Source organism: Amborella trichopoda, chromosome 4, assembly GCF_054954075.1.
Source record: "Amborella trichopoda isolate Santa Cruz 75 chromosome 4, AtrichopodaSantaCruz75HAP2 v2.0, whole genome shotgun sequence".
Taxonomy (NCBI): domain Eukaryota; kingdom Viridiplantae; phylum Streptophyta; class Magnoliopsida; order Amborellales; family Amborellaceae; genus Amborella; species Amborella trichopoda.
The window spans coordinates 12,059,151-12,078,313 of NC_142339.1; the positions used below are offsets into that span (position 1 = coordinate 12,059,151).

At 34.9% G+C, this 19,163-nt stretch overlaps 1 protein-coding gene across 1 annotated transcript in view; it reads left to right on the plus strand.

Annotated features, from left to right (window-relative positions):
* LOC110006407 (ABC transporter G family member 1) overlaps positions 1 to 19,163 on the plus strand; it is a 42,219-nt gene continuing 23,056 nt past the window's right edge. The window contains exons 1-6 of the mRNA XM_088864608.1: positions 1 to 682; positions 4,467 to 4,546; positions 5,330 to 5,879; positions 6,617 to 6,744; positions 8,935 to 9,129; positions 9,232 to 9,318. Coding sequence (XP_088720734.1) covers positions 178 to 682; positions 4,467 to 4,546; positions 5,330 to 5,879; positions 6,617 to 6,744; positions 8,935 to 9,129; positions 9,232 to 9,318 — 1,545 coding nt within the window. The 5' untranslated portion in view covers positions 1 to 177. The remainder of the gene's footprint in view (positions 683 to 4,466; positions 4,547 to 5,329; positions 5,880 to 6,616; positions 6,745 to 8,934; positions 9,130 to 9,231; positions 9,319 to 19,163) is intronic.

Below are 19,163 nucleotides of genomic sequence, written 5' to 3' on the forward strand. Positions count from 1 at the left end.
TCTTCCCAACCCGATTTACCTTACTCCCCCTCTCAATCTCTATTCTAGTTCCTCCTTCAATCTTTTTCAAGAGTTATGATTCATGTTTGAGTTGTTTCCCAATCTTTTCTAGAGAGCAGCCTATCTGTCTCGGCCTCTTCTAAAGTTGGGTTGATCTCGCTTTCTCTCTCAATCTCGATGGCCTCACTCTGTTCTGTCCCACAATGGATGCCGAGCTCGAGCCCAACACAATCCCCAAACCCTCTCCTCATCCACCCTCCCTTCCAACATGAATCCGAAGACCACACCTCCCTTGATGAAATTACTCTGAAACCATTTCAAAGAAACCCGAGCCTAAGAGTCTCTGATATTGAGGAAGCTGCATCGGGCACCATCAAGCGCTTCTTCCACCTCTATGCACCAACTCTCCAACCAAGCAATATTCGCTCCAAGCTCACTTCTGGGAGCAGTGTCGAAATGGGCAGGACCAAGCACCAGTCGGTTCAAGTGGATATGGATCGACTAGGCTCGTCTGGTTCCGGTGTGTCACTAGCGTGGACCAACCTATGTGTCGTAGCTCATGGGAAAGAGGATGCACGCACAATTTTAAGGGGGCTCAATGGGTGCGCCCAACCAAGCGAGTTTTTGGCTCTCATGGGTCCATTTGGTTGCGGAAAGTTGACCCTTCTCGATGCACTTGCTGGTTCGAGGCTTTTCTTTAGACTTCGTTTTGTTTATTCATTTGCTTAATATAGTTTTTGGCTGTCATGGGTCCATTAGGTTCTTTGTCCATCATTTTAATTACCGGCTCGTCCCAGTCAACCTGGCCTTAAAAAACTATGGCATGGGCCACATTAGCCCGAGGTCCGGGCGTAGGCTAAGGCAAGAGGGGGCCAGCCTGGCCCTTTCCTTGATTTTATCTTTTTTGTTTTGGTTTTCTTTAATTTTACCTGAGCCAATGCTCGCCCCTGCCCGTTACCTTCCCTAATAGTAGCAGCCCAATCAAGTCAACTTGGCCTTAAAAAACTAGGGCATAGGCCACAATAGCCTGAACCTCGGGCCAAGGCCAAGGCAAGAGAGGCCTGTCATGGTCCTATTTTGCTTTTATCTTTTTTATTTTGGTTTTCTTTAAGTTTACTTGGGCGAAGGCTCCTCCAGCCCAAGCCGGCTGGTTGCCTTCCCTAATTTTAAGCGTAACAAAGTTGTCGACTTGGTTCCTCCCTATTTTTAGATTTAGAGGGGCCCAATACGGTACGGTTTGTATAGAGCCTAGGCTCTAAATAATCAAATTAGAGTCTTCCTTCAAATAATATGGAGAATTGTGGTTTCAATAATGAAAATCTTTGTGACAGCTTTAAAATATATTTTTATATTTATTTATAAAGTTTAAATCTTCAAAAATAGTGTAGATTGATATATCTATGAAAACTTGAACATCTTGAAAATTGACGGTCCACACATGTATTACAAAATACGATATTTCCAAAGGAAAAACTTTTTATAAGGTTGTAACCTTAACATGTAGAACTACGGATGCACCACAAAAACCCATCGGAAAAGGTAGTTTTAATATTGAAAAACCCTTTAATTGATCATCTCGAAATTGAAATGTATGACTATGAAAAATAAAAGATTTTAAGTCTCAAAAACAGTGCATTTTACAGCATATTATCTACACCATCCATTTTCAAGTTTTTCATATGTTTGTAGATCTACTTGATTTTAACCATATTTGACATTGAACATTTTATAATTAGATATAAAAATAGATTTTGAGATAATCCTAAGAACATTTTATATCAAAATTATATACCATGATAAAATTTGAAGGTGCACTTTACCTCTAAAACTACGGATGCATCTGTATGCCAACTGCACCCATTTCCAAACCTTGCAATCCATTTTTTTCTCATGTCCATGTATATTGATGTCGAGATGATCAATTTGAAGATAATTGGGCATCAAAGCAACCTCTTCTAATGAAATTTTTGAAGTAGGCTCAAATTTGATTGTTTAGAACCTAAGCTTTATATAAACTTTTTCCCTTTTAGTAAAACCCACATATCTAAAAAGTGGTAAAAGTTAGCAGAAGTCGCTTTAAAATAATTAAAATACAAAATATTTTACTCTTTTTCACATAAATAAAACCAAGGCTGTATACCCAGATTACCCATAGAGGTCAGCTGTGCAATTTAGTATGATAATTGGAATTCCAACATGTAATTTAATATGATAATTGGGATTACAAAATATTAGTGAGCTCTTATTAGTGCATAGCTCGAGCAAAGCTCATTTAATTGCAAGCTATTCCTTCGATGCCATTATATATGGCCGATCTTGCACAATCTCAGTAAAAGGTATCACTTAATTCGACTGGAAGATGCAGTTCTAGTGTGATAGCCCGAGAAAATATTTTTATACACAAATATAATTTTAATTTAAAACTCTAAATTGGGTGTGAATAAAATACTTGAAATTTTGGAAAGTGCAAAATAATGCGTTACAAAATGCATTATTTTCAGAACTTGGAATATGTGTATATATTTTTTTCGTATCCATACATTGTAAGGTCGAAATGTTTAATTGAAGGTCTCCAGGCATCAAAATAACATTTTTTAACATTTTTCGGTGGGTGTTTGAGACACACCTAACTTATATATTGTAATATTGACACCTTATATAGATTTTTTTCCTTGTATAAACGAGTATGTTTAGTGGGGGCCTGCAGCCTCGTAAGCTATCATTCAAACAAGGTAGTTTTATTATTTTGCTTTTTAAATTTCATAATTTAAATTAGAACAAATTCTATTTACTAATAAAATTAAAAATTTAAATTTTAAAATTTTAAAATGTCATATTCCTTATTTTTCGTGGAAATATAAATCAAGGGGCTCCATATAGTTTAAGAATTTAAATTTAATGCATAAATAGATAAACTTTACTCATAATAACTCTAATGTAGAAGGATAACGTATTTTCTAATAACCTATTTTCAAAATATAAAAATTTGTTAAAAATTATTAATTTCAAAAGTATATTTCTTATTTTTTTAAAATTAAGAACTTAACAAATAAAAATAAAATATTTACTGTAGACACCTCCTTCAAATTTTGGCTAAAAGAATTCCCATAAACTATGGCTTTAAATCCTTGAGGACCACACTAGCTTCATAGGCCCACCATAGTCCACAGTCTCAAGGAATCCCTAGGGAATATTCCCAAAACCATCAAATCTAAGAAAATATTCCTAAATCTAGTCAATTCTAACCTATCTAAAAAAAACAACCCAAATCTGTCTAAATATGTTGTTATTGATCCAAACTTATCCAGAACAACATGCAAACCATCGAAAACCTCAAATCAGAACCACATAAACACCTTCAAATTGGATCAAACTACCAATAAAGGGATCAGAAAGCTGTCTAGCATCATCTAGGAGATTTTCGGCCAGATCAAGCCAGCACTACAATATGCTCTAGTTGGCCCAATGGGCTCACGATGCGATATTTCGCCACAAACCCAGAACTGGATCGAATTTTTTGGGAAACTATCTATTGTTCAAACTAACACTTTTCGATATTGGCCGAACTTTGGATTTTACTTCTGGAAGGTGTTTTTTGGGAGTATTCTAAAATCTTAAAACCTGTAGAAGTCTAATTACTTTGCCCAATCAACTAGTCAAATCCTATCATCAAGCCTAAAGATGGATTTACTTCCAATTCTAATTGGATTAGACACCAGTTTGAAGCCTATATAAACCCCTCTAGACTTTCATAAGTCAAAAGCTTAGAAAATTTTAGGAAAATAACCCAAAAATCCCTTAGAAATTAGAGATCAAAAAATCCTTTGAAATTAGAGACAATGTACACTAATTATTATCAATAAGGGGCAAATAATGTATCGAGATAGTGCACTAATGTGCCTAAAATTTGAGGATATTCTCTTCTATTATTTGCAAAACTGCCAACCAAACTAATTTTTCATACAATCACTCCTAATTATGACAAATAAAATTTAAAAAACTGTCACAAAATTCTAAAAAAATTTCAGGACTTTGTGCCGCAATCACCATTACCTATATTTTACGTATAAGGTCTGAAGTGGTTAGGACCACCTTATATGAAAAGTAAATGTCATACTTTGTCACCCAAATTGTCTTCTCAATGGTCTTCTTTGGTTTGTCTCATGGGCACTTTAGCCATTCCCTTTTACTAAAATGTATACCATTTCATTCTCTTTTTAGTTAATCGAAGAGGCTCTCTCTTGCCATCATATCTCCTTTAGAGGAAAGGGATTTTAGAGGACAAAATAAGGGCAATTTTTTTTTTTAAGTTTTTTGAGAAATATATTACAAAATAAGGAACAGCTTAAGGAGTATATGTTTTTATTTGCACTTGATATTCCTTTTTTCACAAGAAGCTTATGTAAATTCTCATTCATTATATTCTGATTTCATGTCTCCGTCACTTGGATTGATTTGATTGTCAGGGAGGTTGAGTTCTAACATAGTGCAAACGGGGGAGATCCTTATCAATGGTCGGAAACAAGCCCTGGCATATCGAACTTCGGTATGGACTATGGACATAACTTAGCTGCTGCATATCATTAACTCCGGATGGTTAGGCTGCACATTAAGGACCATCGTTCCAAAAATTCTTATTAGTATGTGGTACACCATGGGAACATCTGTGGTCCATTTAGTGACATAAGAGTCGAGATAAACCAAGGAAAGGGGCTGGGGTCGTGGTGGTAGCATCCCCACACCCAGTTAATACATTGTGGTAGCCATTCTTACCATTGACACTACCAATTAACACTTTCAAAATGTAACTCCAATCTATTGAAAAATGGGTAGGAGCTTGTCTTCTCCACTGAATTACCCAAAAAAAAAAAAAGAAGAGTCGAGATAAACCATAATTCTTGATGAAGGGCACTCAACTGGATAAAGTTAATATCGACCTTTCATTATTTAGAAAAAAAAAAAAAAAAAAAGGGAAGATAGTGGGGATATGGGGGGCCTTACACTTTGGTAAGAATGGAGTCAAAGATGTCATCATAAGGATCGTTGGTACTACTGTTAAGGCCCTAACCCATTCTCAAAGTGGTAAGTAGAATGGAGTCAGAGACCTCATCATGGAGTTCAACAATATTACCACCAAGGCCTCATATCATTCTCATTATTTAGAAGACTATGCATGTTACTATTGTGCAAGATAAACCATGCATATCAGATGCAGGGGACTTATGAACATCAATCACATCCAATTTCTAATTATCATCATCGTCTGAGTCTTATCCCAACTATTTTCTAATATATATATATATAAGCTCAATTATTTTTTGGGATATAGGCTTATGTGACCCAAGATGATGCACTCATGAGTACTCTAACAGTATGGGAAGCGGTGTACTACTCAGGCCAGCTCCACTTGCCAAGCACCATGTTGAGCTCTCAAAAGAAGGGGAGGGCTGAGATAACCATTCAAGAGATGGGTTTACAAGATGCAATGCACACAAGGATTGGGGGCTGGGGGGTCAAGGGACTCAGTGGTGGCCAAAAGAGAAGAGTGAGCATTTGTATTGAGATCCTCACGAGGCCCAACCTTCTCTTTCTTGATGAGCCCACTAGTGGGCTCGACAGTGCTGCCTCTTACCATGTCATGACTCGAATTGCTCGTTTGGCCCAGCATGATGATCGAAATGTAGTTGCTTCGATACACCAGCCTAGTGCTGAGGTCTTCGGCCTCTTCAACACACTATGCCTGCTCTCCACTGGGAGGACTCTGATTTTTGGCCAAGCCTCCGAAGCAAATGACTTTTTTACACTCAATGGCTTGCCTTGTCCTTTATTGAGAAACCCGTCGGATAACTTCCTCCACACCATCAACACCGATTTTGACAAGGTAACAAGAATATGTGATTTTAAAAAAGAAACGAGAAAGTAATGGGAATATACATAAGCTCTCTATCTTATGTGCATAAGTGGGTAAGGTTTTGAATGGAAAGGGCGGGTGGTTGGGCTTCTAGGCTAAGTACGGTCAAGGTTGAAAACCCTTTACAATATTATTAAATGGGGTTAAAAGATTACAAATTACATTTGGGAACAAATTTTTAAATTTTTATATTAATCAAGTATTTTTCTCAAAGATAATGCTGAAATTCTCCCAAATTGCTCTTATTCAGTGTTGGGAAGCCTAAACAATTGGGACACTGTAGTAATTTTTATGGCCAAAGAACAATTGGTGTACTTTGGTAATTTTATCCCCAAAGAGAAACTTCACTCATTCGGTTAAAGCCTCTTTGGGAGTAAAATTATCAAATTACCTCTAAATAATATGGCTTCCCAACACCAATAAAGACAATTTGTGAATTTTTCAATATTATTTTTAAAAAAATATCTGATTAATACAAAATTTAAAAGCATGCTCCCAATTGTAATTTGTAATCTTATGACCCCCTTTATTGAATTTGTAATGGGTTTCAACCACTATTTTGATATTTTTCCTAAGAGATCAGCCTAGTGGCCCACTGGCTCCAATTATTTTTGAGCCGGGCCAGGCCATCCCTTACTAGGCACTAATGTGGGTGTGTGTTAGTCCGAGGTTCTTGCTTGTTGCTAAGAAGTTGTCAACTTCCTTAAGATATTGAACAAGGTCCCGACGCCAAGGCAACAGAAGCTGCTAAGGCGATTGATATCTTAGTCAACTCTTACAATTCCACCATCGCCAACCAAGTCCTTGCTCTTGTAGCTGACATCTCCAAGTGGGTAAGATACACCTCTCTCTTCCTCTTTTTCTCTCTCTAGAATTTTTTGGATCCGGTTCAGACCCAAATCCTAAAAGTATACATCGGATCGCAAATATTCAAATCTAGATCCAAATCCAAAGTCTATTATAAAGTTGAAATATAATTATATTACGAAAAAAGTTTATATAGAGCCGAGGCTCTAAACAGTCAAATTAGAGCCCACCTAAAAACTTGTACTAGAAGAGGTTGCTTTGATGCTCAAATATCCTCAAATTGATCATCTCGGCATATAGATGCATGGACATGAGAAAAAAATATATTTCAAGTTTTAAAATATAACTGCATCCTATAACACATTTTGGGACCGTAAATTTTTAAGATTTTAAAGATTTTCAAGTTTTTTTTGCCTACCTTCATCACCGTCCAAATTTCATTGTGTGGTCATGGTTGTCCTATTTTTTATTTTTTTTTCTACAAATCAGAATGACCTGAAATTTGGAGGGTTTGTAAATCTTACTGAGGCGCATCTAATAAAAATATAAAAAAAATTATCCGTGAAAATAAAATTGACCAAAATACACCCTCATCACCATCTAAAGCTCATCGCACAGTCACAATTGTCTGATAATGTTTTATTTTTCATTTTTTTCTACAAATAAAAATGACATAAAATTTGAAGTGTGTATACATCTTAGTGAGGCACACCTAATAAAAATATAAAAAATAATAATTCGTGGAAGCCAAATTAACTAAAAAACCCCAGAAATGTTTTTGGGGTATTTTGGTCAATTTTTTCATGTAATTTTATGATATTTTTCGTATATTTCTATTTTTTATGAACACATGCTCCAAATTTCAGATCATTCTGATTTGTAAAAAAAATGAAAAATAAAAAGTGAAACACTATCTGACAATCGTAACAATGCGATGATCTTTGGACGGTGATGAGGGTAGGTGAGATCACTATTCATTTTTTTTTATAGGCGTTTTGTAGTATCTTCCATATATATAAATATATATATATATATATATATATATGGAAAACTCTTCCCAACGCCCATAGGTGAAAATGAACAGCAATTTCGCCTACCATCCAAACTTCATCGCACGGTCATAATTCTCCGATAGTATTTTTATTTTTATTTTTTTTTTACAAATCTAAATTACTTAAAATTTGGAGCGTGTGTACCTCTTAGTGAGGCACACCCAATAAAAATATGAAAACAATAATTCTTAAAGTACAAATTGATCAAAATACCATAAAAAATTTACGAAGGTACTTTGGTCAATTTATATTTTGTGAATTATTTTTTTCATACTTTTATTAGGTGAATCTCACTAAGATGTACCAATGCTCCAAATTTCATATCATTTTGATTACTAAATAAAATGAAATTTGAAACACTACCGAACAACTGTGACCGTGCAATGAAGTTTGGATGGTGATGAGGGTAGACGAATTGATTGTTCCTTCTCTCCTATAGGTGTTTTGTAGTATATTTCATATGGGAAAAGATCTATCAGCCCATGAGCTTACAGCTACAGTGTCAGCTAACGGCCCAAATTGAATCTGGGCTCGATCCAATGGTCACGACATCATTTCGTATTTGAATTTTTAGCTTTTTTTTTTTAAAAAGAAATCTAAATTACTTGAAATTTTGAGCGTTTGATCTTCAAAAATAGAATAATATAATAAAAATATAAAAAAATCATAAAATACAAATTGACCAAAATACCCCTAAAGTTTTTCAGGGGTCTTTTGGTCAATTTATATTTTACGAATTATTATTTTTATTAGGTACGCCTTAATGAGAAGAATGAGTGCTTAAAATTTTAAGTGATTTTGATTTGTAAAAAAAATAAAAATTCAAATACTAAATGAGGTCGTCTCCGTTAAATCAACCCAGATTCAATCTGAGCCATTGATTGACACTGTAGCAGTCAGCCCATAAGCTGATATGATCTTTTTCCTCTCTCTCTCTCTCTCTCTCTCTCTCTCTCTATATATATATATATATATAATTTTTAAAAACTGGGTCTGATCCGAATCAGATCCACCTATACCCAGATCCAACCCAAAAGCTTTGGATCTAAATCTTGCATCAATATCCGAATAGCATCCAAACTTTCAAAAGTTTCAGATTTGGATTGGGTATCGTCTTAGCCCCCACTCTCTCCCTATGTCTAACCCTTGAAAGATGTGTTATAGGAGGGAGAAGCATTGACAAGGAAAGGGAGCCTAGCAAGCTTCTTTACACAAGCATCCACCTTAACAAGAAGATCTTTTGTAAATATGTATTGGGATTTGGGTTACTACTGGTTGTGGCTAGTAATATACATTGCATTAATCGCGTGTATAGGTACCATCTTCTTTGACATTGGCCACAGCTTTGGCTCTATTCAGGTTAATGTGATCCTTAAGCTTCAATCAAAAGTTGAACCACCTTTGCTTTCTACCTCCTTGATACCATGGTTTTCTTATGTTTTTGGCTGGAAAATGTTGTAGGCGAGAGGGTCCATGCTCATGTTTGTTGCAGGATTCTTGACGTTCATGCCGATTGGAGGCTTCCCCTCCTTTGTAGAGGACATGAAGGTCCCTTTTAATTACTATCTTTGAGTTTTTCTTTTTCGTTTACAACTATAATGATGATCCAATAGAATGTAAAAATGATACCTCAATTAGAAAACTAAAGAAGGCATCAAGGATTGGGCTACTTGGATGTGGAGTTGGGTGAAGCCATTCACCACGTGGATGTGGAGTTGGGTGAAGCCATTCACATAAAGATGTGAGCAGGTGCCCAATTCTTGACTAGATAGTTTTCTTTTCTTTTTTTATTTGGTACTTCCATGGGGAAGACAGGCCCTACCTTATGTTTTTCAAATAGATTAAGGAGTTAGCTTTTTTTAAAAGGTATCAGTGAATGGTATCAGCAGGATTGGAAACTACGACATGATAGCTAGGCATGGGCTTTCTTGGGTAATATAGTGGGGAAGACATGCCCCTACACATGTTTTTTCAAATAGATTAAGGAGTTAGCTTTTTTTCTTAAGGTGTCAGTGAGTGGTGTCAGTAGGATTGGAAATCACAATATGTTAACTAGGTATGGGGGTGCTACCACCACGACCTAACCCCTTTCTTGAAAATATTGTAAGTTAGTGGAGGTTTAGGGCAAAAAAATAAGTTTAAAAGGGAAAAAGTTAGCTCAAGGTAGGTTAAAAGATATCAAATTTAGAATTTTTATGAGCCAAGATATGTTTTGAAACCTTAGGTCTATTGAGATATAAAACTTAAAAATGGGGGGTGTGGAGATATTTTCCCCTTGTCTTTTTAACTTAAGGTATGTGCAATGGGTAAGTCCTTCGGTGCAAATTTATGCTAATAATTCTCCTAGAATATACTGAGAGTAGGGGATAACACTATTATGCTTTTTTTTAAGCCTTGTTTTGACTTTCTTGGCAAAGAGATTTGGAAGAGCGAAAATAAAATTTTCTTTCCAGTGATCTACCTTGCTTCCTTCTCCTGATAATAATCTTGAGTATAAGACATCTCAAGCCATTCATGTTGATAATGGCCTTATGAAAAAGACAATGGCAAGGATAGCTTTGATCTTGCTTGTGGCCATCGTCTGAATCATAATCAGAGCTTGAGAGAATCATATCTTCATCTTCTATTTCTCCTATTAGCATTTTTTCATCAAATTCAGAAGAGCTATCTGATGATTCTTCTTTAATTAAGAAGATATTAACTAAATGCCTCTTGATACTATCTTTTATTTCAAGAGCATTAATTTTCTTCTTAACTCAACATTTGTTTTTATAATGTGTGTGTTTGTGTCCATATATATATATATATATATATATATATAACACTACAAAATGCCTATTGGTAAAGTTCTACAGTACTTCACCTACGGCTTTATGACTGTTCAAGTTTATCACATGGTCACAGATGCCTGATAGTATTTGAATTTTAATACTTTTTTTACAAATTATAATGATCTAAAATTTTGTATGTGTGTGCGCTTTAGTGAGATGCACATGTATAAAATATAAAAACAATCATTTGAATATAAAAATTATGCAAAATACCCCTATAAAGTTTCAGGGGTAATTTCGTTATGTTATTTTATATCTAATATTTTTTAATATTTTATTTTTGTGCGACTTGGTCATATGTACGCACGCTCCAAATATTACATAAATCTGATTAGTACAATAATTATAAAAATTCAAATACTACCGGAAAATTGTGATTGTGTGATGAACTTTGGATGGTGATGAAGTGTAGGTGATGTACTATAGAACTTCACCTATAGGCATTTTGTAGAACTTTGGATGCTTCTATATTTTGTAGATGCTTCCATATATATATATATATATATATATATATATATATATATATATATAGAAAACGTTCTTGTTCGCCCATATGCGTACCGCTACGGTAAACGGCCAATGGCTTAGATCGAATCTAGGCCGATCTGACAGTCACAGTTGTCCGAGAGTGTCTGAATTTTAATGTCTTTTCTACAAATTGAAAGGATCTGAAATTAGTGAGGCACATCTAATAAAAATATAAAAATAATAATTTGTAAAAAATAAATTGATCAAAATACCCCTAAAAGTATTTTGGTCAATTTATTTCATGTAAAATATTTTTTTGATATTTTTCATAGTTTTGCCTATTTTTGATGAATACATGTTCCAAATTTCAGATCATTGTGATTTGTAAAAAAAAATGAAAAATAAAACACTACCTTACATCCATGATCGTCAGATTGGCCTAGATTGGATCTGGGCCGTTTTGTGTTTACTATAGCGGTACAGGGCTTGTTTGGTTGCAAAGGTGTACACCCAAACAGAGGGATTGGACTGTCATGATGCCTTCGCCCCCATCGCTAAGTTTGTTACTGTGAGATGCTTACTCGCTATTGCAGCCTCTCACAATTGAAATATTTACCAACTCGATGTAAATAACGACTTTTTACATGGCAATTTAGATGAAGAGGTATATATGAGAATTCTACTAAGGTTTACTCGAGAAGGGGAGAACAAAGTTTGTAGACTTCACAAGTCTCTTTATAGGCTGAAACAAGTCTCAAGGAACTAGTTTCAAGAATTTTCAAATGCCCTCATTGTCGCTGGCTTCAAGCAATCACCTACGGATTATTCCTTGTTCACCCACAAGTCTAGAGATCTCATCACCATTGTATTAGTGTATGTTGTTGATATCATCACCACCAGGAACAATGCGTTTCAAATTCATTGACTAAAACATTTTCTTCAACAACAATTTAACATCAAAGAATTGGAAAAGTTGAAATATTTGCTTGTGATAGAAGTGGCAAGGTCACCTCAAGGAATTTTGCTCACTCAACAAAAGTACACTCTTGATATTCTCAAAGAAACCGGTTTTTTGAGAGCCAAACCTGTATATCTTCCTATGGAGCAGAATTTGAAACTCTCTCCTGAAGATGGACAATTACTTGATAACCCGGAATCATATAGACAATTACTTGATAACCCGGAATCATATAGAAGACTTGTTGGGCGGCTGACCTACCTCACCAAAACACGCCTAATCATCAATTTTGTTGTCCACATTCTCAGTCAGAACCGTTCAATGCCTATCGCTGCTTGTGAACTAACATGGCTAAAGACTTTATTTTCAGATTTGGGGTTCTTCATCGACAACCAATGTATATTTACTGTGACAACCAAGCTGCCCTCCACATTGCAGTGAATCATGTGTTTCATGAAAGAACAAAACACATTGAGATCGACTGCCATCTTATCTGAGAGAATATTCAAGATGACCTCATTTCAACATCTCATGTTTCCACCAAGCTTCAATTTGCTGATATTTTCACTAAGCTTTGGGAAGATAATAATTTTACTTTCTGCTTAGCAAGCTGGGTGATCTTCTTCATCACATATTAGCTTGATGGGGAGTGCAATGGATATATATCGTCACCACCTCATCCAAGAACGATTCAACAACTCAAGACTTATTCTTTACTACTGTAACCGCGTAGTCTTCCTTATCATTAGAAATTAGTTTCTATTTCTGTTATTATTCTCCTGTATATCTTATGTCCACAAACCATTATTGAATATAACAATACGAATCAATTCTTCAATCACTGATTTATCCGTTAACATCTCCTCTACCACTTCTTCAATCACTGATTTATCCGTTGACCATCAAGTGCGCATGGTTTTAAGAGAGAGCTATCTTGAATTAGGTTTTTTCTTTTCCGAAATCAAGGTTCTTAAGTTAACATGAAAGAACAATCTAGTAGAGTGAAATTGGCATAATCAAAGGACCTCTATGATTTTTAATTTCATATTTTGTATTTGCAAAAAGAAACGTAGACGCTCTGTCACTCTGTGTTGCATATGTGTTTTTCATATCGATGTGACAAATGAGGCTTTAGAATTCGCAATGGTAGCCTCAGCCAATCGTCACCCTTGAAACGCTTTCCCTCTCATCTGGGTGGTGCATGGATTCTTCGGGATAGGTTATAATGAGAGAAGGTAGAGAAACCTACATTCCATGGAGAGAAATCGTGCAGGAAGAAAACTATTGAGAGGGCGTTCTATTTATCAGCTTCCATTCACTCTCCTGGTTAGGGAAACCACCCAAAGTAGGTAACAAGAGGGTAAGAAAAAATAATTATAAAAAAAAAAGAAGCGAAAACTGGAAAATGGGAAGCCCCCGTTTCCTTCATTGGCTACTCTGTGAAATATGTACCATCCAAATATATGGACCGTGCTGATGGTTGAAACCCAACTTCAGCAAATAGAGCTGCAGCCCTATAGAAACTTCATCCTTTATGAAATGCATCCAAACAACTCATAAGGGGTCAATACTAGGCTATTTATATCTAGGATATTTATATAAGGGTGTGGTTTCTATAAGGTTGCAACTTTAGACAATCAAATTAAGGCATACCTCCAAGTTTTATCATAATATGTAATTTTTTTTGGATTTGGTGCTATCCAAAATCATCAACATAAAAAGATCATAAATTTTGTGAGATTGATTGATATTGATCTATATTATGTGGGATTGAGATTGATATTGATAAGTTTTCTAAAGAAAATAGAGATTCAAAAATATTAGGACTCTTGGGTTTTGAGATATATATAAGATCTATAGGAAATTTCTTATTTAGCATGGACTACTAATCATATATATATGGGATGAAAGTACAGAGAATTTTTGTGTGCCCTATTTAGGTCACCATATGAGAATGGTGGTTCATCTATAGATAGGGAAATAGAAGCTCTCGCGTATAAGATGCGATTTCCTCATAGAGAGAAGAGAGCTTCTTATAAAGAGAAACATTGATGATGCCTATGAAAAGTGGTTCCCATAGAGATTTTGGGTTGTTCTCCTTTTAGTTACAGAGAAAGCAAGTTTTTCGTTGCTCTCACGTATCTTATATGGTGTTATCGATATTATCAGAAGTAAAGAAAAGGAAGAGGGAGTGGTTGAAAAGGGACTTGGGCTTTTTGTCAAAGTTTATTCCAAAATTTTTTATGTAACTTTCATTGGTATAATGGATTTCTATTTGTCGTGCTCGATAATGTAGCCCTTCTGAGTGAACCACGTAAATATTTGAGTTTTTATTGTATGTGTTTCATGCTTTATTTCTCATACTTTATTTGTCAAAGATTAACACATTGGGTTTAAAGCTTCTGCGCATAACAATTTTGATATAAAAAATTCTTAGGATTATCTAAAAATCTATTTTTATATCTAATTATAAAATTTTAAACTTCAAAAATGGTTAAAATCAAGTAGATCTATAAATATATAAAAATCTTAAAAATAGACGGTCTAGATAATATGTTGCAAGATGCACTATTTTTAGGACTCAATTTTTTTTTTTTTTTTCATATTCTTATATCTCAATGTCGAGATGATCAATTATAAGGTTTTTTGACGTTAAAACAACCTACTATTATGGATTTTTGAAGTGCATCTATAATTCTACATTTTTATTGTTACAACCTTATATAAAATTTTTCCTTTATATAATAGGTCGCAAACGGCCCATCGAGATGGATGAAAATAGGTGATTCACCTAAAACTAATTGTAACTAACGGTCCAAATGTTTCATTAATATAATTATTATTTTCAGTTTTTTTTTTTTTTCATATTCGTGATGTCTATGTTAAAGATTATATATTAATTTTCAAAATTAAACTCAAATTATATTTAAAAAATGAGTAATGATTCTATGAGACCCTCTCACACCTATGTGTGTAGGACCCTAAAGGATCACCATTTAATTTGACATAGATATCTAAAAAAATTATTACATGAGTGTGGGACTTAACTTTTTAGAGATTTGTATCAAATTTAATGATGATCATTAAAATCCTAAGTACAAAAAGGTCTCCCAATTTCATTTCTCTTAAAAAATATTATTATTGCCAAACCCGCATTTATGCTTTGGGGGCATAAAAACTGCGTCCTTTATTTGGAGACACGAAAAGATGAGTGATGCAACAGAGACGGTACGATGTAACGAGAGTGATGCATACTGTATGATCGACCACATAGAGTAAGTATAGACAAATTATGTACGGACAGAGCTTCTATTCATTTATAACGAAATGATCACATTTTCATGAAAATCACTCAATCACACCACCCCTATTGAGGGCCCTTTTTGTTTTCACACCGACTGCCTCACCTGCCCGCAATTACAACCCGGGACGGAGAAGTACACGTCTTAAAACGTTAGATCTCAAATCTTGGGAATATGAACTCTAATGCGGACAAAGGTTTCTTTGGGGCGAGTCTATTTAATGTAGAAATACCGACTTGACAATAAATATGTTTTTAAATATAATTTGATCTTAATATTTAGTTAAGATAAAATCTTTAATCTGAATTTCATGAATTTAAAAAATAAAATACAAAATTAAAAACTATAAATAATAATTATATTGAAAAAATATTTGGATATTTAGTTACCTTTGTTTTTAGATGGCCCACCTATTTGTATTAATCTTTAAGATAAATGTTTTGTACCTCTGGACTGCATATTGTAGAATTACCAGCCTGCAAAAAACAATTTTCCCCAATAGAATAATTTCAAAAAAGAAATTCATTCCAGTGCTATAATTGTTTGACAGGCGGGCAGTTGTGAAAAAAAAAGGGCCACCGAAATGTATATGCCCGTCGCCGGTCCCTTTTACACACAAAATGCACTCATTTGGGGTGGGAACAGTGCCCATATCTAATTTTCTTAAGAGTATAAAGCCATCAGACCAGTCTTCCCAACCCCATTCCTCTGAATCCCCTCTCAATCTCTCTCTCCTTCACTCTGGTTCCTCCATTCTCTTTCAAGAGTTAGAATTTAGGTTTGAGTAATTTATCAATCTGTTATCTGTCTAGATCTCTTCTAGAGTTGGGTTGATCTCTCTCTCTCTCTCTCAATCTCGATGGCCTCACTCCATTCTATCCTGCAATGGATGCGGAGCTCGAGCCCAACACAAACCCCAAACCCTCTCCTCAGCCACCCTCCCTTCCAACATGAATCCGAAGACCACAACTTCCTTGATGAAATTACTCCGAAACCATTTCAAAGAAACCCCTAGCGTCAGAGTTTGTGACATTGATGAAGATGCATCGGGCACCAGCAAGCGCTTCGTCCACCTCCATGCACTAGCTCTCCAACCAGGCAATATTCGCTCCGAGCCCACTTCTGGGAGAAGTGTCGAAATGGGCAGGACCAAGCACAAGCCCGTTCAAGTGGATATGGACCCACTAGACTCGGCTGGTTCCGGTGTGTCACTAACGAGGACCAACCTATTTGTCGTGGCTCTTGGGAAAGAGGGTGCACGCACAATTTTAAGGGGGCTCAATGGGTACGCCCAATCAGGAGAGTTTTTGGCTATCATGGGTCGATCACGTTGCGGAAAGTCGACCCTTCTCGATGCACTTGCTAGTTCGAGGCTTTTATTTAGCCTTCGTTTTGTTTATGCACTTGCTTAATATATCATGGGTCTATTAGGTTCTTCGTCCAACATTTTAATTAGCGGCCCAGCCCAGTCAACCCGACCTTAAAAAACTAGGGCATGGGCCACATTAACCCGAGGGATGACCCTTTTTTTGTTTTATTTTTTTGTTTTTGTTTTCTTTAATTTTACCTGGGCCAAGGCTAGCCCGTTACCTTTCCTAATAGAAGCGGCCCAATCCAGACAACGTGGTCATAAAAAACTAGGGCATGGGCCACAATAGCCCAGGCCTAGGCCAAGGCAAGAGAGGCCCGGTCTTGCCCCTATTTGCTTTTATATTTTTTATTTTGGTTTTCTTTAATTTACCTGGACCAAGGCTCTCCCAGCCCAGGCAGCCGGTTGCCTTCCCTAATTGTAAGCGCAACAAAGCCGTCTTGTTTCCCCCCTATTTCTAGATTTAGAGGAACCTGATTTCAGTAAGGTGCGGTTTGTACATAGCCTAGGGTCTAAACAATCAATTAGAGCCTACCTTTAAATAATGTCGAGAAATATGGTTTCAATATTGGAAATCCTTGTGATAGCTTTAAAATATATTTTCATCCTTATTTATAAAGTTTAAATCTTCAAAAATAGTGTAGATTGATATATCTATGAAAACTTGAACATCTTAAAAATTGACGGTCTACAAATGTGTTACAATATACACTATTTTCAAAACTTGCAATCTTTTTTTTTTCTCATACATCCATATATCTTGATGTCGTGTTGGTCAATTTGAAGATATTTGAGAATTAAAAAAACCTCTTCTAGTGAAATTTTTGAAGTAGGCTCAAATTTAGTTGTTTAGAGCATTGGCTTTATATAAACTTTTCCGTTTTAGTAAGCCCACATATGGTAAAAGTTAGCAGAAGGGGCTTTAAAATAAATAAAATACAAAATATTTTCCTTTTTTTCACATAAATAAAGCCAAGGCCGTATTCCCAGATTACCCATAGAGGTCAGCAATGCAATTTAGTATGATAATTGGGATTCAACCATGTAATTTAATATAATAATTGGGTTAATTGAGGGTCTCCAAGCATCAGAATAACCTATTCCGGTGGGTGTTCGAAGCACACCTAACTTGTATATTATAATATTGACACCTTGTATAGATTTTTTCCTTCTTTAAATAAGTATGTTTAGTTGGGGGCCGCAGCCTCGTAAGCTATCATTCAAAACATACAGTTTTATTATTTTTCCTTTTAACTTTCATAATTTAAATTAGAACAAATTTTATTTACTAATAAAATTAATAATTTAAATTTTAAAAATTTAAAATGTCATATTCCTTATTTTTCTTGGAAATATAAATCAAGGGGCTCCTTATAGTTTAAGAATTTAAATTTAATGCATAAATAGATAATCTTTACTCATAAGGACTCTAATGTAGAAGGATAACGTATTTTCTAATAACCTAATTTCAAAATGCAAAAATTTGCTAAAAATAAATAAAAATTATAAATTTCAAAAGTATATTTCTTATTTTTCTTAAATTAAGAACTTAAAAAAATGAAAAATAAAATATTTACTGTAGACACCCCCTTGAAATTTTGGCGAGGGGCCATTTGGATACCTGGAAATATATTGTCTGTGAAATATCTAATTGGTGTAATACATTACCTGCAAATGGATTGTTACTGTTTGAGTAGTATTTAGATGAAACCTGAGAAATACATGGTTACTGTTTGGCTATGTCGAGAAGAAATATGGGAAATGCATTACCAACATTTTATCGGCACTTGCCTATAAACTATCATTTCTTTCTTTTTTTTGTCACAAAATTCCACTGAAATGGAATTGAAGTCATTATCACATCTGTAACAATCCTAAAATTTCAAAAAAAAAAAAAAAAAAAAAAAGGAGAAAATATGCTTTTAAATAGGTGATGTTCTGTTTGAATATGATGGTCCTTGAGGACCATCACTATTTTTAAAAGATTTGCCTTTGCCTTTCTTTTTTCTTTTGCCTGCTTTTGCCTCCTGCTGCTTGCAGCTGTCAACGTCCTTTAGCGGACGTGGTTTTCGTATGATAAAAGTCTGCTTTTAACGCGACACCTCAAGTATGAGGTAGAGCGTAATAAAACAATATAATAATACGTTATAAGAATTTAAATAGGGGATGTGAGCACTCCCACCCTAAAAAAAATTTTGAGATCTCTCTCTCTGGTCGAAACACAGTGAACTTCTCTCTCGAACCGGATTTTTTTTATCAGAAGCTCCCTCTCAAATAATTGTGGGTAAGTGACATCGTCTTTCTGAAAAATAGTCTATTTTTAATAAATAGTGATATTTCCGTCTAGGATCTTTATTTTATCAGTTTTGTGTGTAAGTGACCTCATTGTCTCGAAAAATAATCCATTCTTTTTAAAAATAAAATGAAATAATTATTTCTGCTTATTATCATGAATTTTAGGCGCG